The sequence below is a fragment of the Garra rufa genome, chromosome 25, assembly GCF_049309525.1.
Source record: "Garra rufa chromosome 25, GarRuf1.0, whole genome shotgun sequence".
NCBI classification, from domain to species: Eukaryota; Metazoa; Chordata; class Actinopteri; order Cypriniformes; family Cyprinidae; genus Garra; species Garra rufa.
This window is the reverse complement of record NC_133385.1, coordinates 37,417,792-37,441,440: the sequence shown is the minus strand read 5'-3', so window position 1 is coordinate 37,441,440 and position 23,649 is coordinate 37,417,792. Positions and strand designations below refer to the sequence as shown.

The 23,649-nt window shown below is 41.5% G+C and overlaps 1 protein-coding gene across 2 annotated transcripts in view; it reads left to right on the top strand.

Annotated features, from left to right (window-relative positions):
* Nucleotides 1-23,649, top strand: part of LOC141301195 (Fanconi anemia group A protein) — a 29,494-nt gene that overhangs the window by 2,461 nt on the left and 3,384 nt on the right. Inside the window, exons 3-41 of one of the 2 annotated variants that reach the window (XM_073831442.1) lie at nt 1,556-1,640; nt 1,814-1,944; nt 2,022-2,117; nt 3,048-3,115; nt 3,201-3,304; nt 3,624-3,716; nt 3,891-3,945; nt 4,328-4,443; nt 5,390-5,466; nt 5,562-5,703; nt 5,775-5,908; nt 6,009-6,119; nt 6,256-6,351; nt 6,454-6,513; nt 9,309-9,391; nt 9,503-9,563; nt 9,855-9,904; nt 10,044-10,120; nt 11,639-11,734; nt 12,203-12,321; nt 12,893-12,963; nt 14,281-14,380; nt 16,021-16,205; nt 16,293-16,386; nt 16,559-16,732; nt 17,075-17,148; nt 17,369-17,497; nt 17,569-17,638; nt 18,670-18,827; nt 18,901-19,009; nt 19,083-19,142; nt 19,231-19,335; nt 19,490-19,605; nt 19,696-19,840; nt 20,031-20,093; nt 20,168-20,270; nt 20,349-20,424; nt 20,506-20,644; nt 20,718-20,801. In XM_073831442.1, the coding sequence (XP_073687543.1) occupies nt 1,556-1,640; nt 1,814-1,944; nt 2,022-2,117; nt 3,048-3,115; nt 3,201-3,304; nt 3,624-3,716; nt 3,891-3,945; nt 4,328-4,443; nt 5,390-5,466; nt 5,562-5,703; nt 5,775-5,908; nt 6,009-6,119; nt 6,256-6,351; nt 6,454-6,513; nt 9,309-9,391; nt 9,503-9,563; nt 9,855-9,904; nt 10,044-10,120; nt 11,639-11,734; nt 12,203-12,321; nt 12,893-12,963; nt 14,281-14,380; nt 16,021-16,205; nt 16,293-16,386; nt 16,559-16,732; nt 17,075-17,148; nt 17,369-17,497; nt 17,569-17,638; nt 18,670-18,827; nt 18,901-19,009; nt 19,083-19,142; nt 19,231-19,335; nt 19,490-19,605; nt 19,696-19,840; nt 20,031-20,093; nt 20,168-20,270; nt 20,349-20,424; nt 20,506-20,644; nt 20,718-20,801 (3,909 nt within the window). Of the gene's footprint in view, nt 1-1,555; nt 1,641-1,813; nt 1,945-2,021; nt 2,118-3,047; nt 3,116-3,200; nt 3,305-3,623; nt 3,717-3,890; nt 3,946-4,327; nt 4,444-5,389; nt 5,467-5,561; nt 5,704-5,774; nt 5,909-6,008; nt 6,120-6,255; nt 6,352-6,453; nt 6,514-9,308; nt 9,392-9,502; nt 9,564-9,854; nt 9,905-10,043; nt 10,121-11,638; nt 11,735-12,202; nt 12,322-12,892; nt 12,964-14,280; nt 14,381-16,020; nt 16,387-16,558; nt 16,733-17,074; nt 17,149-17,368; nt 17,498-17,568; nt 17,639-18,669; nt 18,828-18,900; nt 19,010-19,082; nt 19,143-19,230; nt 19,336-19,489; nt 19,606-19,695; nt 19,841-20,030; nt 20,094-20,167; nt 20,271-20,348; nt 20,425-20,505; nt 20,645-20,717; nt 20,802-23,649 lie in introns of both variants that reach the window. The other variant, XM_073831441.1, reaches the window with a different exon arrangement.

The following is a 23,649-nucleotide window of genomic DNA, read 5'->3' as shown; positions in this document are numbered from 1 at the left end:
CTGAAATAAATGCGATATATCAGAATCTGTCTGTATATAGTAAACAAACATTCACCTCAGGAACATCTGTATGCGTTAACTAGAATTGCGATGTGATAAAATGGCGCTAAACATACGCAGGTGAATTACACGCACATCGCTTCTCCACAATCAATATGAACTGATGACAAAGATCAGACATACAGCGGTAACATTATCTCAATATGACGGGTACAGAACGATACATTCATTTACATTCAGGCACACATTCACTGCTCACTGAAGACAGCAGAGAATGAAACCGAAAGTAAACTACCGTCAGCGCTCTGTACACCACAGCTGTGTCACATGCACTACCCTCACAAAACGAATAGGGAATTTATTACATATTGACATGTTTACATATCATGAAATAAATTAGCACGATGGTATGGTGTATCGGCGATCTCACAGGCTGACGATAGGACGATATGAAAATTGAGCATATCGCCCAACACTAACATGCTGTATTCATTCTTTGAACAGTGTGATGTCACATTGCTCAGGCCCCGCCCACAGTGGTCAGCTGCTTGCTAGCGGTAGCCTGTTATATTACAGTATATAAAAGTTCACTTATCCTGCCACATAAGCAGAGTGAGAAGAGAAGACTGAGGATAGCAGCAAATGATTTGCAGATCCTGAGCACCATTGACAAACACTTCATCTTGTAACACGTGCAAATCTCATGAGTTAAAGTAAAATTAATAGCAGCTCCCTGATGCGTGTAATTTATATACAGTCTAATTACCCAACGATATATTGGTGAGTATTGAAATGTATATTTTTTTCTCCTCTTGTATTTATTCACTTTATAGGTTGTGTAAAACATGTCATTTACTGGGATTGTGGTTTAGTTTGGGATTTGTTTGATGTTTCTCATATGTAACAGAAATGACAGCACAATATCAACAGAATGGCATTTTTTTGCAATCCTGCATGGTGCTTCATTTCAACTTCAAAATAATTGTAAAAATGAAGGTCTCACAAAAAAGCTAAATTATACGTTCCTAACTGAATTATACTTCAGTTTAGAGTTATAATGCATTATGTCATGGTCTGTAAAACAAAGCGAAGGCTACATTTTCTCATCTGAGTCTCACTTAACTGCTCCACAGCGAAGCGATGTCCTAATAATACGTCACACCCGGAGTAAGGATATTTGTTGTAGTTGTTGTTGTGCTTGTAGTTATAAAATGTGTATAACAATAGAAAGTCTGCTGTTGACTAGCATCTCAGCTGGAGCAAACATCTGTGGCATATCGACGCAAACAGCTCACGATGTCTGAGATAATCTATATGATGAACACGAGCTAAATGAAGTAAGCAAAAGGGATTAATCGTTTCATATGAAGAAAATGGTGAAATCCTGGTGGGACTGACAAACTCTCTAGGGCCACATTGTACTTTACTTTTAGACACACTTGAGAAGTTCACTAAGCACTTCCCAGTGTGGACCGAGAGAGCGAGGCTGCTTCATATGTACACTTCAGACTGCTTCATTGAGGACCGTACTGATCCTCTTTTCTGTAATTCACAGTCACATGGTAAACTAAGAAGCGTCGGCCGTGACGGATATGAAGGACTGGAGCACAACACGGGACACATTCAGACATCTGTTCTGGGTGAGACACGTCATGAAACACTAATGAAGGAATCAATGTGTGTCTTAATTCCTCAGCTCTCTGTGAACATACTGAACTGTTAGTTTGAGTATGAGTAAAACCCTATGTATTTGTGTCAATCATTGTCTGTTGATCTGCTGCTCTTGTCTTGTGTGTGTGTTCGTGTCGGTCAGAGAGTGAGCTGCGGAGGCGATCGGAGCGGACGGGGGTTCCTGTCGGACTGCTGTCAGCCAGAGTCCTGCTGGAAAACATTGAGGATCTGATCACAGACACAGAACTAGTGTTGCTGAGCGCTAAACAGAGAGTATGTCACACTGATACAGATCATAGTGCTTGCATTCTGATGGATGTGTTCATAAAAGTGTGTTTTTATTGTAACAGACTGATGTGTGTGCATTACTGAAGGCGGCTCAAGCGCTGATGTCTGCTGGGATATTCAGTCCGGAGCTCCTCTGGCAGGAATACTGGAAGCTTCAGGTGCGTAAGTGTGCACACATCTCAAAAAAGAAAGATATATGATGTCCAACAGATAGTAGGGTTGTGCCAATAGACGATAGTATCGTGTGTCGACGATAGTCAGAGATATGGCCTGTTGCTGATGCCTTTGACGATAGTAAGACGATTATTAGTATTATTATGCGTCAAAAAGGCACCTAACTTTAGCGATGCGGCGCGGAGAGTCGGTTCCAGGATGCCTCAGAAACTTGCCGCGGTACAAACGTGCAGTGAAAATGGGTAAGAGATTTATTCATCATACAGTGTACATAGATTAAGTGTAGACAGTCATTAGGATAACAGAGGTAGTAAAATGTGGTTTAGGCTGAAATAAATACGATATATCAGAATCTGTCTGTATATAGTAAACAAACATTCACCTCAGGAACATCTGTGTGCGTTAACTAGAATTGCGCTGAGATAAAATGGCGCTAAACATACGCAGGTGAATTACACGTGCATCGCTTCTCCACAATCAATATGAACTGAACTACAACATGAACTGATGACAAAGATCAGACATACAGCGGTAACATTATCTCAATATGACGAGTACAGAAAGATACATTCATTTACATTCACACACGCACATTCACCGCTCACTGAAGACAGCAGAGAATGAAACCGAAAGTAAACTACCGTCAGCGCTCTGTACACCACAGCTGTGTCACATGCACTACCCTCACAAAACAAATAGGGAATTTATTACATATTGACATGTTTACATATCATGAAATAAATTAGCACGAGAATATCATGTATCAGCGATCTCACAGGCTGACGATAGGACGATATGAAAATTGAGCATATCGCCCCACACTAACAGAAAGGGATGTTTCTCAGTCACAGTTTTATAGTATGGAAATGATATACAAGACTGCAATGAGAGTAGTTTGTTTAATGTGCACACAGCCCGTTCTGGAGGTGGTTTATCATCTACACACTCACAGCATCCTGACGCTGGACTTCCTGCTGGAGAGGTACGGCAGCGGTGAGATGAGATACAGCAGACCTATGATCCTCAGAGCAGACGTGTGTTGATCATGTGATGTTTGTGATGGTCAGAGATGCAGCGGTGGGCGAGTGGATCATCCATCAGCTGAAGGCTTTATGTGCTTCCATGAAACCCGCAGCGGATGAGCAGCAGATACAACACCAGATCCTCTCCAGTAAGAAATAATCCTGTCCATCTCAACATCACCGCCTCACATCCATCCTGTCTCTGTCTGTCTGTCACTTTAGCATGCTTTGTTCATTTATTTATCTAGTTTACTTTATAATATTTTACTCAGGAATTGGCAAAGCATTACATGTTAATATACAAATGAACTGTTCCAAATGAAAACGGTGCAAAGCAAGATACAGAAATTACTAAAAGGACAAATAGAAACAACGCAGTAATTGGCAAAGGTCAAAGGATGTTGTTAAATGATTGAACTGTAGTTAAAGAAATAAAGAGCAGATGTGTTTCTGTTGGTTGTGTGTCAGCTGTGGTGTGTGTTCTGGTGCGGAGGGCGTTTGAAGACTCCAGTCATAAACTGTCTCAGACCTGCTGTGGGATTCTGGACTCCATGATCTCCTGTAAGTCTGTGCTTTACTGCACAATATCAGGATGAACAGCTCTGTGAAATGTGCGCATTATGTATTGGCTTATGTTCTTCATTAAACCCAATCTAAATGTTGTGTCATGATTCTGCATACACCTTTAATGGGCTTTATATTTACAGAGTGCTGTGTTGTGTGTTTGATCTTCAGGGCTGCTGGACTCACTGAGTGATAAAGGCACTGAGACGTCAGCCGCAGGCTCCTGGTAAATGCTATAAGTGAACAAGAGTTCAATCAAAGCTTGACTTTATATATTTTTTATTATCATTGCTATTATTTATTTGAAGTTTGTATGCAGAAACCAAATCTTCAGTTTTCCTGAATTTTAAATTATTAAATGAAAGTAAATGTTTTGATTTACAAAGCTAGAAGTAAAAATGTGATTACAGATAAACAGTTTTTTTCGTCCATAATCTATGCGATCCGAATCTGCTTCAAAGTTAGGCCTGTTCAGAATTCTGCTTTCAGATGCATTAATATTTAATTCCTGAAAATCACTAACCCATTCTGGGAAGCTGTGGTCAAGCTGACATGGAATAAGTCCTCCATTATTCAGAAAGAGAGGGGCATGTGTTTGTTGTCCTCAGGGTTCAGGTGTTTGACGTGTCTGTGTTTGACGGAGACTGTGTTCCTGAACACACACTGCAGCGCTTCTTCACACACTCACTCATGCGTCTGCTTACTGACAGACCCGTTTATAAAGGTGAGACTTCTGACAGATTTCACATCTATTTCTGACGTTTTACCTTTGTGTTCTGCATTAGTGAAGGACAGATGATGCCATTTTGACAATCAACAAGTGAAAGTGCTCATGAAGAAGATTTCTGGTCCAGAATGAGTTTCAGAAACACAACTTGGAGATTTTTGTGGTGTTGATTGTTCAACATTGTCACTCGATATTTGAGTAATAAAAGTATAATATCAATGTTTAGACTTCCTGTATATCAGCATGGCAGTGAGTGTGATATTGCTTTTAGAAAACTACTCAAACAAGAAGTTGAGCATAAGTCTATTATTGCTACACCGATGAAGATTAGATTTTGACCAAATGTGGGCGATTGCTTCAATGACTTACTCTTAACCCTCTAGTTGAGAAAGAGTCAAATTGATTATTATTCCTGAATTATTCTCCTGAAAATACTAGTTAACGTTATCGCATTGGACTCAAACTTCCTGACTTTGTTCACACAGGTTAGGTCTCTTTTTTTTAAATGTTATGTTTTGTGGGTTTTATTTGACCTGACACCAAAAAATTGCTTCTAAATCTCTCATTATGCTATATTATCGCCAAATATTGGATTCAATCTTGTTTTCTTTCATTTAGGACTGGTTTTGTGTTTCTATTTGCATCTGATTAATCGTAGGCCTCATTCATCAGAAAGTAGGCACTTCTTTTTTGAGTGTGAAAATAATTTTGTATGAATAATTTTCACAATATGAGATAAAACATTATTAAAATGTGCACCGTTTCTCACACTAGTGTGTTTTCATGTCTAATCAGGAAATTTTGAACACAATTTTTGACAAGGCTCGTGTTTTCACTTACTGCCAACAATGAAAGCTAAACTAAAGCACAGACTGCCAGTATATCAGGAGCCAGTTTGCAGCAGGTGAAGTGTGTGTAATTGCTGTAATTGTGGTTTGTGTAGTGTCAGATGTCATCGCTATACAGAGTGAATGGAGCTTTGCTAAAACCCATACGTTACTGACAGCTCTCTTCTGTAAGGTAAGTGACGTTCAGACACTTCGAACATCTCTGATTCATGTGAGAGAAGTCTTCATCAGAGCCAGAGTAACAGCCGTGTGTGTGTTCTGTGTCAGATGTGTGTGGTGTTCAGTGTGGAGGGTGTGTTGGATCAGCTGCAGCAGGTGTTAGAGACTCAGGAGGTCAACTGGCGGCACATTCTGTCGTGTCTGTCTCATCTGCTGATATATCACTCTCAGACACAGAGCTGTCTCTCAGGTAAACACCTTCACTCTTCAGCTTGTGATCAGTGAACACCGCGGGGGTAACTACACATGTGTTGTGTTCAGATCTGCTGTCCAGGCTGCTGAGGTCCGCGTTCGAGGGTTACGACGTGGAGAAGATGATCACGTTGTTCCTGTTGGCCCGTCAGGCGTCTCTCGAGGGCCCCGCTGTCTTTCCCTCATACAGTGATTGGTTTAAAGTCTGTGATTTGTCTTCATATTTAATCCTGTATTCACTTCTCAGATGCTGTTTTAAATATCATCAATGTTTAATTTATGGGTGGTGATTTGCTTCATCAGTTGTCGTTTGGTGGCTCCAGCAGCTGTCATGCTAAAAGCAAGAAGTCCACAGTGTTTCTCCTGAAGTTCCTGTCGGATCTGGTTCCTTATGAGCCACCGCAGTATCTAAAGGTCAGACGCGCTCCGTGTTTCTGAGATCTAAGTGCAATCCAATACCAGTTATTTAAACGCCAGTTCATAAAACATTGTTATCCTGGCGGATTAGGATGCCGTTTGGACTGAACTCTGTCCATGTTTCCTTCTGTAGGTTCATGTAATGCATCCCCCGTACGTCGGAGGAAAGTATCGTTCTCTACTGCAGGAGTACATCACCCTCGCCAAGACCAGACTCAGAGATCTAAAGGTGTACAAATCTTCCTAATGTGGTGTTTCGATGTGAGAAGTGTCCTTCCGCTGCATAGAAGCGGATGTGTCTCTGCTGGGATTGACTGTGGTGTGTGTGCAGGTGTCTCTGGAGGAGACGGCCATCTTTGAGGTGGTGAACGGCTCTGCAGGACTGGCTGAAGTAAGTCATGTGAACTAGAAGCAGAAAAATTAAAACTCACATGTATGTTTATGAATTACATTCCTTATGAGTGTGGCAGTATTCTGACAGCAGAATTGATATTGAAGAATAACAGCAGATATTCTTACAATAGAAAAAAACTTATCAGCAGAAACCTATATGAACCCTGTTGACATTAAAACAAACAACAGGTGGGAATAAAGAATGGAAAGAACTTTTCTGACCATTGTCCAATGAGAAGCATGAATGTCCATTGTACTTGTCCTTGAAGATGAAGATGAAGATGATGATGATGATGGAGTTCACTCAGTGACAAACGATAGTCCAAACAATAACCATCCAGCATGTGCTCCCAAACAATCGAAACAATCCACCATAAGATGTGATGCAATAGCCCCAAAGAGAAAATGCCTCCAAAATCCACTCAACACGCATGTTAGTATTAAAACTACTAACAAACATGAGAAACAATTACAATTTATATGTAAAGTCAACCGAGAAAATACATGAACATGAACTAGGGAAGGTTCATATTACCTAAAGTAAAAACAAATAATGCAAAGAAAACCGTTATGTACAGATCTATGTTCACATGGAATACATTACCTGGGTACATTATTACGGAAAACAGAAAATATCAATTTAAAGCTCTTTTAAAAAGGTACTTGATCGCAGAACAGCTTTCTGAACATTAATCATCTTATGATTTATACTGTATATTATTATTTTTTTTTATAAACAACTGTCAATGTAATCTATAGAGTTTGCAGATTTATTTTGGAAATAATGTGATTATAAACTAGGTCGGTGTTTGTTTCTGTTTGGTTGCTGGGTTGTTTTTGTGTGTTTGTTTTATACTTTATTAGTGTGATCATTGGAAAATTATGTGAATGTATTGTAGCAGCATGTTGTATAGACTCCAGGAAGACTAGCTGTTTTTAACAGCTAATGGAGATCTAAATAAATGAAATGAAATGAAATGAAACTAAACAGAGAAACTAAACAAATGTTTCTCAATCTGGACTCTGAGCATTGATGATAGCATGAGAAGAAGACCACGCTTCCTCTGGTCCAAACGACCTGGATTTAAGTTGGAGAAGCTGAGGAGTTCGAGCCGCTAGTAGAACTATAACCTTCTATAATCCATAGGAACAAAACTGTGGACTGTTTCAACACTGTTGACTGAATATGATGAGAAAGTAGATCATAATACTGTAATAACATTTGTAGGGATGCACCGATCCGTATCGGCCGATAAAGCTTGTGCGTTTTGTCAGTAAAGCCGGTTCTGTAATCAGCGGTAAATGCCATCAGGTGCGTGATTTCACGTTGAGCCGTATATACTACACACAGCCGTTGTTCACTGACGAGCTGCGCACATTCACACTGATAATGAACATTGATTTGCGCAGCTCGTCGGTAAACAACGGCTGTGTGTAGTATATACGGCTCAACGTGAAATCACGCACCTGATGGCATTTACCGCTGATTACAGAACCGGCTTTACTGACAAAACGCGCAAGTGATCGGCCGATACGGATCGGTGCATCCCTAAACATTTGTCAAGACAAACTTTAAGTTGGCATGAGAAAGCCGTACCGGAAAGTTTGAAATGTTTGAAACGTTTTAAGTTTGACTGTTTTAAAAGTTTAAAGTAGTTTTAAAAGCTTGAAGTTTGAGAGATAGCATGTTTCTAGCATGATTAGCAGGAACGCTCAATTCGCGCTGCGTCACTCACGCAAATCACGCCACAGGGAGGTCTTATGTCTTTGCATTGACTTAACGTGTAAATCACTCATCTTAATGCGTCATTCACGTCTGCTGTGAACGCACCGGTAGAGTTAAAGCTCTAGAAGGAGAAGAAGAAGAGGAAGAGGTAATAATACGTTTGAGTAGCATTGCAGTAAGTTGGCTTTCTCAAGCCAACTCAGTAATATTAAAGTAATATTATGGATACATATTTCAGTGTTCCAAATGCCATGCTTTACAGCAGGTTTCTAGGCTTTAGTTTCAGGAACAAGACTAATCAGTCCTGTGTTCTACCTAGCCCTACGATTGTCAACAGGGCTGAGGTTTTCAGGTGTATGAAGGCGGTCCTGCACCACATTCGGTCTCAGGGTCTGCTGGAACATGTTGCCAAGTTCATTGGGATGAGAGTTCAGACACAATGTGTGCCTCTTGTTCTGGTGTTTTGGCAGAGGATATCCTAAATCCTAATCCTCTGGGATTACTCCTCCTGCTGGTGTGGAACAATGACAAATGAGAAAATGACTCTCAGTTGAAACTCCTTCAAAGCAGGCCACTGCTTCTATGACTAGGGTTGGAAAGCTGCATGCGTCATCTGTGAGTCAGTCCTGCATCAGATGGAAACCAGAGGGTACTGCTGTTATCCTTCGGCCCAATCTGTTTTTCTTGCACCAGTAGTCCATTGAAATGTTCCTTCCAACCAGCAGTTCTTGAGCCACATTCTCTGCTCCTGTGCAAACGTTGATGAGTAAAGGCCAAAACACTTTTAAAACGGTCAGAACAGTGGTTGTCCATTACTGGGATGCTAATAAATGTGCTGCTCTAAGCGGAGGGCGATAAGGTGGGATGTTGAGGTTGTTGCTTTGGCATACAATGACACTTCCACACTTCTGTATGACAACCACATACTGACTAAATGTAAATTATATTTTAAACACCCAAACTGGTCTGAGAGCCTAGTTTAAATCTTTTGATGTTATATTATTATGCTATTTGTTTTTTCAGCCCTGTTGACAACGTTAAATTAATGTAGTTGAATGTATTTTCAGTGTCCAGCGCAGCAGGATGTGGAGAAGGCCATAACGCTTTTCATGACCACCAATAAGATCCCAGCAACAGTAATAGAGGCCAGGTACTGTCTCACACACACACACACACACACACACACACACACACACACACACACACACACACACACACACCTGTTGATCTGTACAGTGAGTGTGGTTTTGTGTGTCTTCAGTATTTTCAGGAGGCCGTATTTCCTGTCTCGATTCCTACCTGTGCTCCTGTCTCCGCGTCTGGTGAGTATCAGCATCTGTCAGTCACTCAGTCAAGGGTTAGATATCGGATGGCCATCTAACTATCCATTAGATCCTGTCCTGACACAGGGCCACTTGTATCCTAGAGTTAGATGTCAGCTCATGAAGTTCAGATCATGTTTGTAACCCTGATTCTCAGGTAGATCCAGCATAACCCATGCAGTATGCTCACATGAGGAAGGGACTGTATGCTGATATAGGGCTTCAGGGATGACCAGATGGTAAAATGTTGAAGTGTTTTTAATGGTGATCGGATTGTGTCTTTGATTGCAGCTTCCTGTGCAGTCAGATCCCAGAATGATGTTCATCGAGGCCTTGAGAAAGTAGGCATCACTTCATTCACTGTTATGGTCCTCATTAATGTGTAGAGTCATTTCAATCGTTTTGAAAATGGTAACATTTATAATGTCTGTTGATTATTATAAATTTTTTTTTATATATTTTTTTGTTTTAAATAAATAGGGCAGATAAGATTCCCGCCGGTCTGTACACGTCATATACTGAATCCTGTCAGAGAGAGACCCACAGATGGAAAGAAGGTGCTTCATCACATCATTTCTGTCACTTTGATTTAAAATAATTATTAAAACAGAATAAATTAAAATAAACTTTTCATTATAGATGCTTAAGGAGTAGTTCACTTTCAGAACAAAAATGTACAGATGTAAATGTACTCACCTCCTTGTCATCCAAGATGTTCATGTCTTTCTTTCTTCAGTCGTAAAGAAATTATGTTTTTTGCCTGTGAGTTTGAACTTCCCAAATGCAGTTTAAATGCAGCTTCAAAAGACTGATCCCAGTTGAGGAAGAAGGGTCTTATCTAGCCAAACGATACACACAGAGCTAGACAAGATGAGCATTTGAGGTTAAAAAGTATATAAATTGTGATTTTTTTTTATAGAATAACGGATCGTGTGGCTAGATAAGACCCTTCTTCCTCAACTGGGATCGTTTAGAGTCTTTTGAAGCTGCATTTAAACTGCATTTGGGAAGTTCAAACTCACGGGCAAAAAAACATAAAAGAAAGACATGAACATCTTGGATGACAAGGGGGTGAGTACATTATCTGTACATTTTTTTTGTTTTGAAAGTGAACTACTCCTTTAATTAAAATCTTTTTTAATTAATTTGCTGTATATGTGGGCAAATGTGTGTTCTTGCGATCCTACTGATGTTACCATTACAACAAGCAACTGAGTTTACAGAAAACCGTTTTCCAGAGAAGTTTATATGTGGTTATGAAGGAAATAGGGCATGACAGTGTAAATATTTAACAGGACAGTAAGAGTCATTCATTAAAAGATCATCATCTGAGAGCAGCTTTATTAGGTGTTTGATCAAACTGGCTTTCATTCATTAACAACACATTTATTTGAACTGACGTGACATTTGTATGATTTCAAGTAGTCCGAAGTGTCCATAATGAAAGACCCGCTTGTGTTTGACCAGAGTGACCTCGACTAGCCCTCCTCACACTATAGCTCTGTGTGTTCTCTCTGATGTAGTGTTTAGAGGAGCTCTGGGTCTACTGTGGGTCTGTCTAGTCATAGATGAGCACTAGACTACAGCGTGTGGACATTAGAGCTGTGTCTGTGACGCCTTCAAATACATCGCTAGCCTACAGTTATTTGCACCGGTCATTGCGGTTTAAGGATGTGTCTTTTAGTTTTTTAGTTTTCATAGAGTAAATAGCTAACTAGATAAAGTTTGTCAAGACAAACTGTAGGTTAGCTTGAGAAAGCCTAGCTTGAAAGTTTAAAGCAGCTGTAAAAGCTTAAAGTTTTAAACGCTATATAGATAGGTTAGATCATTAGCAGGTTTCTAGCATGATTAGATAAGGTTAGCATGATTCTAACAATTTTCTTGTATGTTTTAACAAGTTTCTAGCATGATTGTAGTTGCTAGGCTTTGGCTAGATAGTTAAATAGATTAGAAATATTAGAATGGATTACAAATCGTACATAGAAGGTCAGTTTGATTGAGTCTCAAGGGATTGTGGGAGTTTTGACAGTTGAACATTCGTGAATGTAAGTCTGTGGGCTGTTTGTGATTTTGAGGTGTTTGTGAGTCGAGAGAGGACGATCATCTGCTGGATCTACAGGAACACTTCCTGCATTTGAGGAGAATGATGACTGATGGGGCGTCTGACGGCGGTAAACACACACACACACACACACTCACTCACACACACACACACGCACGCACACATGTTTGTTTTTGTGAATTGTGGGGACATTCCATAGGTGTAATGGTTTTTATACTGTACAAACGATATTTGCTATCACCCTACACCTAAACCTAGCCCTCACAGGAGACTGTGCATATCTTTACATTCTCAAAAAAACGTATTCTGTATGATTTATAAGCCTCTTGAAAAGTGGGGACATGGACAATGTCCTCATAAGTCATCCTCTCCTTGTAATACCTATGTCATACCCATGTTATTACACATATTTGTGTCCTGATATGTCACAAAAACAAACACACACACACACACACATCTAAATCAAGGTATACCTCAGTTATTCATGATAGAAAACTATAAAAACATTTACGTTTATAATAGTTTTTTTTCTATTGAGGAAAGGTTTTTAGCTCTGTGGTCTGTCTTGTCCTCCCAGATGTTAGTGCTCAGCTGTCCAGGATCTCTCTGACTCTGAGGAATGGACGTCCGGATGAAGAGACAGGAAGTGATGTCATCACGCTCAACCGGGATTGGCCTGATTCAGAGCACGCTGCTGTATGAACTCAGATTATCATATATTATATCATATATCATACGTTGTGCAGCTCCTTCAGAAAGCGTTCACACTTGTTCTCCTGAAGTTCATGATCATTTCGTGTTTGTTCTGTGATCTGTCTGATTCAGGGCAGTTATACGCCGCATTCACTCTGAACAGCTCTATGGTCAGCTGAGGAGATGAAAGAGCAGTGGCAGGAAGTGATCCGTAAACGCAGTGTCACAGGACTAGGCTTATCTTGTTAGATAAACACACCTTTAGTCCTCTGTCTTTACTCTTTGGCCTGAAAATGGAGTGTTTGTCACACATTAGCTAGTAGACGTTTTTACTGTTCATCAGGTCAATGACCCGAACACACAGGAAGAACTGTGAGGAAGTGACATCATCAGTCGGGTTAAACCCTTTCAAAATCTGCCAAATATATGTTGCATGTTAACATTCAGAGCTTGAACAGAAGTAGACTGGCTGTGGGTGTTTTCTGAATGTGCCGCACATCTGATTATGTTTATGTTAAAGATGATAGATCTATTCTTGAATCCTCACAGTTTGTCCTCTGTCCACATCTCTCAGGTCACCAGTCTGATCTTGCACAACTTCTGTCTGTGTTTGCTGGACGCCTCCAAAGTAAACCCTCCTAACAGGTTTGACGGTCTTCCTCATGTCGTCTGCATGTTAGTTCTGGCTCCAAATGACAATAATCAATATTTGATATTCAATACATTCTTACTAACGCCATAAATAGCCAGAACTAGAGCAGTGGTTCTCAACCAGCGGACCACAACAGCGCAAGACGGCCTAAAAATAAGACAAAACTAGTATTAAATCAGCCAAAACCTTTATGTGAGTGAAATGTTATTATTATAGGTGTGATTTGCTTTACTCTACTAAAGAGTGTTCTTTAGGCAGTCTAAATGCTTCAGTAGTGTGATTGACTTATTTTGATCTGCTAAAACCAACAGGAAGTGTGCGTGTGTGTGGTTGAGAGTGTTATTTTAGTGCTCCTACATGCTCACTTCTAAGAAAGTGATTTGCATTGAATACTTAGAAACACAAGTTAGATACCTTAAACGGACAAATACAGTCAAACCAAAAATGATTCAGACACCAGTTATAAGTTTTGATATTTTTTCACTAGTGGGTGCAGGAAACTATAGTTCATTAATGTAATTGAGGATAGCAAAATAAAGTACACTGTAACATATTATACCCAAATATTCTTCATACAGTGGACTACTAGTAAAATGGATAAAAATTTGTGACATTTTTCAGACACTTTGACCTGACCGTGTTTTGCTCAAGTGTTTTATTTTAATTGCTAATGTGACCTTTTCACACCGCAGACTGAACTAAATTCACTGCAAACAATGCTTTCACTTTCTTTACTTTTTTTGTCTTGTTTCAAGCCAAAATATCAAAAAATTCGTAAATCAAGAAGGATTGTCTAGTTGAGCAAAACTTATTGTTTTGTTTTCAGAAAAAACAAGTCAAAATGAAGTCCATTTGCTCTGGCTGTAAACGAGACAAAAATCCATGTGAGAAAAGCATTTTTGCCGTGTTGAGCATTGCTTGGTAATTGGTAATTAAGTATTGCTAGTTGTGTAAATATTGTCATACTAACAGTTGTCTGAATCATTCTGAACACCTTTCTTTTAAAGCTATGTTCAGACACACTTTAACTCTGAAAATGACCATTTTCTAAATTACAGCGAATGAACTTTGATAATGTGAGAAGAGACATGTTGAAGGTGTCTGAGTATATTTTGGTTTGACTGTCTGTTGAACATGTTCTGATTAGATGAAGTAGAAGCATCTGGATTTGAGGCTGAATCAACATATTTCTGCAGCCATGACTGTAATGAGTGTACAACGGTCACCTTTTCTTGCAAGAAAACAGATCCTCAAGAGACTTTTGTCTCATACCTTTATTGAAATAGTTTATTGATGGTGTTGTTCCTCAGGCAGGGCTCGTGGGCCAGTGTGTTTGTGAAGGTTCTGCTGGGCCACCGCTGGCTGCTGTCAGCTCTCATACACCGACTGTGGGATCTGCTTCAGCACCAGGTATCTGCTCTCCTCTCTGTCTCCACCATCAGGAACTGGCTGCTAGTTCAGAGCCGGGACGGTGCTATTGATGTTCATGGCTTTGTGAACCTACGTTGGCGTCCGAACACAACCGATCCAACGTGTCCCAGCCCCTGACACAGCCAAAATATCTCATTCTTAAGTCTAGAATCATTTTCTAGACAAGTACAAATTATTGTCTTGTTTTTAGAAAAAAGTTTTTGCTTAAAAAAAAAAAAAAAAAAAAAAGAATCTGCCAATGGGGTAAGAAAAATAAGCTTGTAATCTTGATTATTTGGCTTACCCCATTGGCAGATTATTTAGCTTGTTTCAAGCAAAAACTCATTTCATTTTATCAGCTTTTTCTATACATCATTAGATATTTTGGCTGGAAACGAGACAAAAATCTAAGTAAGAAAAGCATTTTTTGCGGTGCGTCCACTCGACGGGAATTTTATCAATAATTTTAATAGCTCGGCCCTTCAGAAGCCGAGGGTCTACTGTGCGCACAGTAAAGCGATCACTGATCATCATATTGGGTGGCAATAAATGTGAACACAGATATGGATACCAGTCTAAAGTGAATGTAAATAGACAGGCCAAAAATCAGAAATGAAAAATTGGTCAAAAGATCTGTGCATTAAGACTTTAAGTGTAAAGACCAGCAATGTTTTGGTGCTACTTTTCCTGGTTCAGAGCTGGTTCTTTGAGTATCGAAAGACAAAGAACCGATTTGAAACTAGGCTCTGGCTCTGAACCAGCATTCAATATGCCTTAGTGGAAAAGAAGCATGACAGAGCTGTGTGACCACCAGAGCTGCCCTCGACTAAAGAGTTTTCTGGTCGACTAGTAGTCCTTCAGTTTATGCACTAGTTAACTATTAGTTGCATGTTTATTAATAAACCACATACATCATAATAACGAGCCTTTAATTGCCTACGTATCCTAATGAGCGCTCAAGCACACGCATAAAGCTTCCCACAATGCACTTGCAGAAGTAATTATTATGAATGTGTCAGGGAAAAACAGCAAGGAGACTGCGTTAACGTTTTAATAATTGACTGATAAACTAGTGCTTTCTTTGTTTTCGGTAGTCAGTGGTGATGATCCTGTATGCGTTTGTATTTGTTGTGTATTTGAATTGGTTTATTCAAAAAGTAAACATTTCACTCTTTAGATAATCTTTTTTTAGATATTTTCATGTCTGTAAGGCAAGTTTACATGGAGTTTCGAAGTTTCACACTCAAGTTCACAGAGTGGCGGAAAGCGCATCCTGTTTGCTTTCGTTATTTTACAAAAGCGCAACACTTTGTTGTTATTGTTAGTGCACACAAATAAACATCAATAATCTATCCATTTATCTAAGTCTAGCAACTAGAGTCATGTTAGTGACATGCTAATTATGCTAGAAACATGCTAGTAACTTGCTAATCATGCTAGCTATGTGCTAGCAATAAAACATTCAAGCAATAAGCTTTAAAACTACTTTACACTTCAATCTTTTTTGGACTAAAAACCATAAAATGTCAACAATTTCTGAAACTTTTGAAACTTTCTCCCACTTTCAGATCATGCTTTTTCAAGCCAACGTAAAGTTGTTTTTTAATCTAGTGTCTGGTGTGTCTGCATGTGTTCTGCAGGGCGGTGTGCTGAGCGCGGCTCATGTGTTGGGTCTGGCGGCGCTGCAGGTGGAGCTGCATTACTGCAGACACATGTGTCCTCCGCTGCAGCTGATGGACTCCTCTGCCGGAGCCGTGTCTGTGTCCGAGGGTCTGTCTGACGCTCTCCTCTGCTCCACTCGCTCACACATGGCCCTCTGCCTCAGGTTGGGCTCCACAGCTCAAACACGTGAGCGTGATTTTGCTCAGACAGGGCGTGTATCTGTGGTGTCAGTGGTTGTGTTTGTGTTCAGGTTCTGTGTGGCCGTTCTCTCGTATGGACTGTGCAGAGCCAACGCTCAATCAGAAGAGCTCCACCACTTCATCCCAGAAACACTTTATAAAAAGGTACCAAACTAGTTGGATGTGAATGTTGACAGAGCGTTCAGAGTGTTTATATATATATATATATATATATATATATATATATATATATGTATGTGTGTGTGTGTGTGTGTGTGTGTGTGTGTGTGTGTGTGTGTGTGTGTGTGTGTGTGTGTGTGTGTGTGTGTGTGTTCAGGCTCAGTATGTGACGGCCAGACTCATCCCAGAGACTCGAGCGCACATGAGCGATGAGTGTGAGTCTGATCTGCACAGCGACGCCACAGATCTCACCGGGAGAGTCAAGGACTCCGCTGTCGCTCTCTGGAGAAACCCACAGATCCGATCGCTGAGGAGTCAGCCGCGCTATCAGGTACATTCAGAGCCGCGTTGCTTCGGCTGGCAGTCGGTGTGGTGAAGACAGCTGAGGAATAAATCGAAATTCGGTTTCGATTTTGGTTTCTGCTTCAAACGATCATGAAAATGCAGTAATGGAGATGAAACGATTATTGTAAAAGTATAAAAGTATTCAGTATTTTTATTTTTTAAAAGCACTGTTTTTTATTTCTATCTTTTTTTCTGTTGTAATGCTATCTTTAAATGAATCACTAATATAAAGTTTTGGACCCAGTCATAATCGTGTTCAATAATGATTGTGATTGTGGCCAAAGCCCTACAGTCTGGTGTTGAGCTCATTCCTTCATTCCTTCATCAGCTTTCTTTCTCTGAGTGGCTCTCATCTGAGCTTCATGTTCAACGGAGCCAAGACGCACTGACAGATCCAGAGAGGTGAACCACACACAGCCACATCACGACCAAAACTGAACAGCTTATCAATGCATGATTTGATCACCATGAAGTTGTGTGTCAATGCATGTGCTTTTGTAGATGTTGTGCATACATTCATGTGTAACTTTTGTTCATTTCATTAATTCAATAAATTTCAGATTTGCATGTTCAAAATGGTTGTAGCGCAGTGTTTTTCAGTCGTGTGTGTGTGTTTGTTCAGGCAGGAGTATGAGCAGTGGGTGTGTGAGCAGTATTATCTGCCCATGTCTCAGTCTGATGGAGGTTGTGAAGGAGATGTGCGTCAAATCTGCGCTCACATCATCTCTGCTGTTCTGGACCGTCACGCGGCGTAAGCGTCTCACATCTGTCTCAGTCCAGTCTCGCTCATTCATCGTCTGACGTGTGTGTGTCTCTCTGTAGGTCACGGACAGGAGGAAGTTCTCTGGATCACACAGATGGCTGTCTGCCTGATCTGCTGTCTGTCTTACAGGTGCTTTCTCTAGATTTGCCTTGCAAATGTTCTGAAGCCACAAACCAGTCTGCACTGGCTGTCATGCAGCTCTTATGCTCATATGCTGACATACAGTGCAGATACACCTCTGGCCACTTTGAATTGCACGTTCAGTTCTCTTCATGTCAAGGCACATGTAATATATATTTTTTGTTTGTATTGCATAAAATACCTTGTTATGTTATGTACAGATATATTTAGGAAACATGTTAGGTTCACATACTTGTTTCTCAGAAACACAATGCTACAGTCAGTTATTCTGCTCTGAAATGTGTGTTTGGTCTGTGTGACTCCTACAGTTTACACAATAGTATTTCCACACCCACAGGGACTGCAGAACCCACTTCAACCACTAGCTGTCAGTATTTCCTTTCACACATAACTGACCTGTTTTAATCAATCCTGTGGCGCCTCTGTGTGAACAGAGCTGGAGCGGATGCTGTGTATGATTTATGTCTGGAATGACATTTATATGTGACCCTGGACCACAAAACCAGTCATTAGGGTCAATTTTTTTTAATTGACATTTATACTTAATCTTAACAAATGCTTATTTATTCAGCTTTCAGATGAAGACAATATTTGGCTGAGATACAACTATTTGAAAATCTGGAATCTAAGGGTGCAAAAAAAAAATGTAATACTGAGCAAATTGCATTTAAAGTTGTCCAAATGAAGTTCTTAGCAATGCATATTACTAATCAAAAATTATGTTTTGATGTATTTATGGTAGGAAATTTATCTTCATGGAACATGATTTTTGGCATAAAACATAAAACATCTATACTGGTGCTACTTAAGGCTGGTTTTATGCTCCAGGGTCACATATGTATTAGACTCGCTTTGTAGTCATCCCTTAATCCATTGTCTCATTGCGTCCCTGAAAACTGATTTTTTTTGCACTTATGCCATTTTAAGGTTAACTTAAATTCTCAGGGGTATTCTAGTATATATAAGAAGTATAAAAGTAAATATTTTAGGTTGTGTTTCTGACTCTGATCTCTCTGCAGGCGTTTCTGTATGAAGTGGCGGTTACTCAGCAGAACACATCAGAAGAGACGGGCCACTTCCTCTGGGATGTGATTGACGGCAGGTGCGCGGCGACCCCTGACCCCGACGGCGTCGGACCGGAGCTGAACGATCAGCAAACTCTTCAGGACATCAGCCGGTAGGAGCGCCGTCACCCGCTCAGCTCTGAGATCAGCTGATGATCATCACTAATGAGTGTTCGTGTCTGTCAGGGTTCTGGTGCTGCTTCCTCCCATCATGCTGCTGACCGTCAGAACCGACAGAACCGGAAGAAGAACTCTGGACTGCCATCGAATGATGAAACACATCAGTCACGTTCAGGTGTGCATCATCAGAGTAACACAGGTGATCTGTGACGCTGAGCCGTGTGATTAACGTGTGTTCTGTGTTTCAGAGGAGGGCGTGTGGTCCTGCAGGTCTTCTGCCGTTCAGATTCACGGCTCACTTCCTCAAAGTAGGTGACCGTATCGGAGGACGAGGCTTGATCATGTTTGCACATCACATTGAGACGGTTCAGATAACGGCTGCGGTGTGTGTTTCAGGCGGTTGTGAGCGGCGGCGTGAGCTGTGATCGTCCGGCTGATGCGGTCAACACGTGTCTGTCTCTCTTCAACACTGAGTGTCCGCTCCTGATGATGTCTGCCGCGGTAAACATCTGTCCTCTACACATCTGCTGTCTGTCAAATATTCAGACGTCTGACTCTCCGTGTGTCTCTCTGTCTCTGTGTCTGTGTGTCTCTGTCTCTCTGTCTGTGTGTCTCTGTCTCTGTGTGTCTCTCTGTCTGTGTGTGTGTTGTGCAGCGCTGGTGGACTCGTCTGTCAGTCGTGTTGAGCTCACAGTGGAAGCGTCTGACGGGACAGGAAGCTCTGCCAGATCTGCTGCAGATGCTGGAGGACAGCCACAGCTGGAGCACACGGTGAAGACCACAGCTTCCTGTTCCTGTGTTACATCACATCAGCACAGTCTAAGTCTGTATATGATATAGTGTGTGTGTGTGTGTTTGTAGGGCGAGTGGGGGAGGCGTGTCTCCTGTGCCGTCGACTCCATCGTGGCTGCTGGCTGCATGTCTGCACGCTTCTCTGAGGAGGTCAGACAGAGAGACGGAGAACATCAGAAGGATTGTCCCACAGCTGCACGACACAGACAGACAGGTCAATTCACCTCGCTGTTTTTATCTAACTTTTTAAGCAAGTCATTTCTTATATGGGCCTTTGAACAGAATTGGTCCAAAGTCAGAGTCAAAAATAAACAGGCATTGTCATCTTCCATTGTTAAACACATTTAACACTACATCCAAGCAGCATATAATAAACAAAATAATAAAAAAAAAGTCTCCCGCAGGTTGTGCTGTTCTTGTTGGTCTACAGCGTGATGGAGCTGATCAGCGCTCGTCTGAATGAACAGGTATCTCTCAGCACTGAACCGACTCCAGACACACAGTAATGGAGCGTTACTGATGAGGTGATGTGTGTTTTCAGGCCGCGGGGTGTTTGCAGCGCGTCACAGACGTCAGCGTGTGTCTCCTCGCTCATCTGGTGGATGATTCTGATTGGCTGCTGCTGTTTGATCAGTCTGGCTCAGGTGTGAACACGTGACGCTGTTTCTGTCTGTTTGTGAGTTATTGCAGCTCTTTCAGCCGTGATGTTTCTCCTCTTCTAGATCACAGTCTGTCTCGCTTCCTGTCTCGTGTGGCGTCTCAGCAGACACTCAGACTGATGCCGTTCGCCTTTTACAGGTGAGAGGAGATGCTTTATTTCAGTCTATTTCAGTTTATTTCATGTGTTCTGATGGCGGGTTTGCTGTGCTCATTTCCCAGCATTCTCAGCGGTGTGGAGTCGGAGGTTCTGACGAGAGCGATCCGATCTCCTGGGTTCCTCTACAGCGCTGCTGTGTCTTACAGAGATCTCAGCAGACTCTTCCTGAACGCTCAGCCCTCGGACGGCCCGCAGCAGCAGGTCAGATCAGCGTCTCAGCCGATCCGCGCACATTTATCTTTCTGCGTGTCTCACGTCTGTCATCTGTGCTCAGGTTCTGCTGGAGGCCCGGCGCATTCTGATGAGCAGCATCTCGCTGAGCCCACCGGACTGTCTGACGCTCAGCCAGAGGACACAGGTACACACACACACACACACGACAGGACAGGACGTGTTAAAGTTGAGTGTCGTCCGACAGCGTTTGTGCTCCATACATAAATGATTCCTCAAATCATGTTACTAAAGATCATATGCTGGAATTCCAGACAAATTTCATGTTGGTTTCTCCCCACATACAGCAAATACCTAATTACGATGGCATTTTAGTGCCACATAAAAAAAACCTAAGATTACAATATTTAAGTCGTAACATTTCAATACTGCGAGAGTAAAGCCGAAATACCGCAAGAGTAAAGCCGGAATACTGCGAGAATAAGGTCAGAATACCGCGAGAGTAAAGCTGGAATACTGCGAGAATAAGGTCAGAATACAGCGAGAGTAAAGCCGGAATACCGCGAGAGTAAAGCTGGAATACTGCGAGAATAAGGTCAGAATACAGCGAGAGTAAAGCCGGAATACCATGAGAGTAAAGCTGGAATACTGCTGGAATAAAGCCGGAATACCGTGAGAGTAAAGCTGGAATACTGCTAGAATAAAGCCGGAATACCGCGATAGTAAATCTGGAATACTGCTAGAATAAAGCCGAATACCGCGATAGTAAATCTGGAATACTGCTGGAATAAAGCCGGAATACCGCGATAGTAAAGCTGGAATACTGCTGGAATAAAGCCGGAATACCGCGATAGTAAATCTGGAATACTGCTGGAATAAAGCCGGAATACCGCGATAGTAAAGCTGGAATACTGCTGGAATAAAGCCGGAATACCGCGATAGTAAAGCTGGAATACCGCGATAGTAAAGCCGGAATACTGCTAGAATAAAGCCGGAATACCGCGATAGTAAAGCTGGAATACTGCTGGAATACTGCTAGAATAAAGCCGGAATACCGCGATAGTAAAGCTGGAATACTGCTGGAATAAAGCTGGAATACCGCGATAGTAAAGCTGGAATACTGCTGGAATACCGCGATAGTAAAGCTGGAATACTGCTGGAATAAAGCCGGAATACCGCGATAGTAAATCTGGAATACTGCTAGAATAAAGCCGGAATACCGCGATAGTAAAGCTGGAATACTGCTGGAATACTGCTAGAATAAAGCCGGAATACCGCGATAGTAAAGCCGGAATACTGCCAGAATAAAGCCGGAATACCGCGATAGTAAAGCTGGAATACTGCCGGAATAAAGCCGGAATACCGCGATAGTAAATCTGGAATACTGCTAGAATAAAGCCGGAATACCGCGATAGTAAAGCTGGAATACTGCTGGAATAAAGCCGGAATACCGCGATAGTAAATCTGGAATACTGCTAGAATAAAGCCGGAATACCGCGATAGTAAAGCTGGAATACTGCTGGAATACTGCTAGAATAAAGCCGGAATACCGCGATAGTAAAGCCGGAATACTGCCAGAATAAAGCCGGAATACCGCGATAGTAAAGCTGGAATACTGCTGGAATAAAGCCGGAATACCGCGATAGTAAAGCTGGAATACTGCTAGAATAAAGCCGGAATACTGCTGGAATAAAGCCGGAATACCGCGATAGTAAAGCTGGAATACCGCGATAGTAAAGCTGGAATACTGCTGGAATAAAGCCGGAATACCGCGATAGTAAAGCTGGAATACCGCGATAGTAAAGCCGGAATACTGCTAGAATAAAGCCGGAATACCGCGATAGTAAAGCTGGAATACTGCTGGAATACTGCTAGAATAAAGCCGGAATACCGCGATAGTAAAGCTGGAATACTGCTGGAATAAAGCTGGAATACCGCGATAGTAAAGCTGGAATACTGCTGGAATACCGCGATAGTAAAGCTGGAATACTGCTGGAATAAAGCCGGAATACCGCGATAGTAAATCTGGAATACTGCTAGAATAAAGCCGGAATACCGCGATAGTAAAGCTGGAATACTGCTGGAATAAAGCCGGAATACCGCGATAGTAAAGCTGGAATACTGCTGGAATACCGCGATAGTAAAGCTGGAATACTGCTGGAATAAAGCCGGAATACCGCGATAGTAAATCTGGAATACTGCTAGAATAAAGCCGGAATACCGCGATAGTAAAGCTGGAATACTGCTGGAATACTGCTAGAATAAAGCCGGAATACCGCGATAGTAAAGCCGGAATACTGCCAGAATAAAGCCGGAATACCGCGATAGTAAAGCTGGAATACTGCCGGAATAAAGCCGGAATACCGCGATAGTAAATCTGGAATACTGCTAGAATAAAGCCGGAATACCGCGATAGTAAAGCTGGAATACTGCTGGAATAAAGCCGGAATACCGCGATAGTAAATCTGGAATACTGCTAGAATAAAGCCGGAATACCGCGATAGTAAAGCTGGAATACTGCTGGAATACTGCTAGAATAAAGCCGGAATACCGCGATAGTAAAGCCGGAATACTGCCAGAATAAAGCCGGAATACCGCGATAGTAAAGCTGGAATACTGCTGGAATAAAGCCGGAATACCGCGATAGTAAAGCTGGAATACTGCTAGAATAAAGCCGGAATACTGCTGGAATAAAGCCGGAATACCGCGATAGTAAAGCTGGAATACCGCGATAGTAAAGCTGGAATACTGCTGGAATAAAGCCGGAATACCGCGATAGTAAAGCTGGAATACCGCGATAGTAAAGCCGGAATACTGCTAGAATAAAGCCGGAATACCGCGATAGTAAAGCTGGAATACTGCTGGAATACTGCTAGAATAAAGCCGGAATACCGCGATAGTAAAGCTGGAATACTGCTGGAATAAAGCTGGAATACCGCGATAGTAAAGCTGGAATACTGCTGGAATACCGCGATAGTAAAGCTGGAATACTGCTGGAATAAAGCCGGAATACCGCGATAGTAAATCTGGAATAC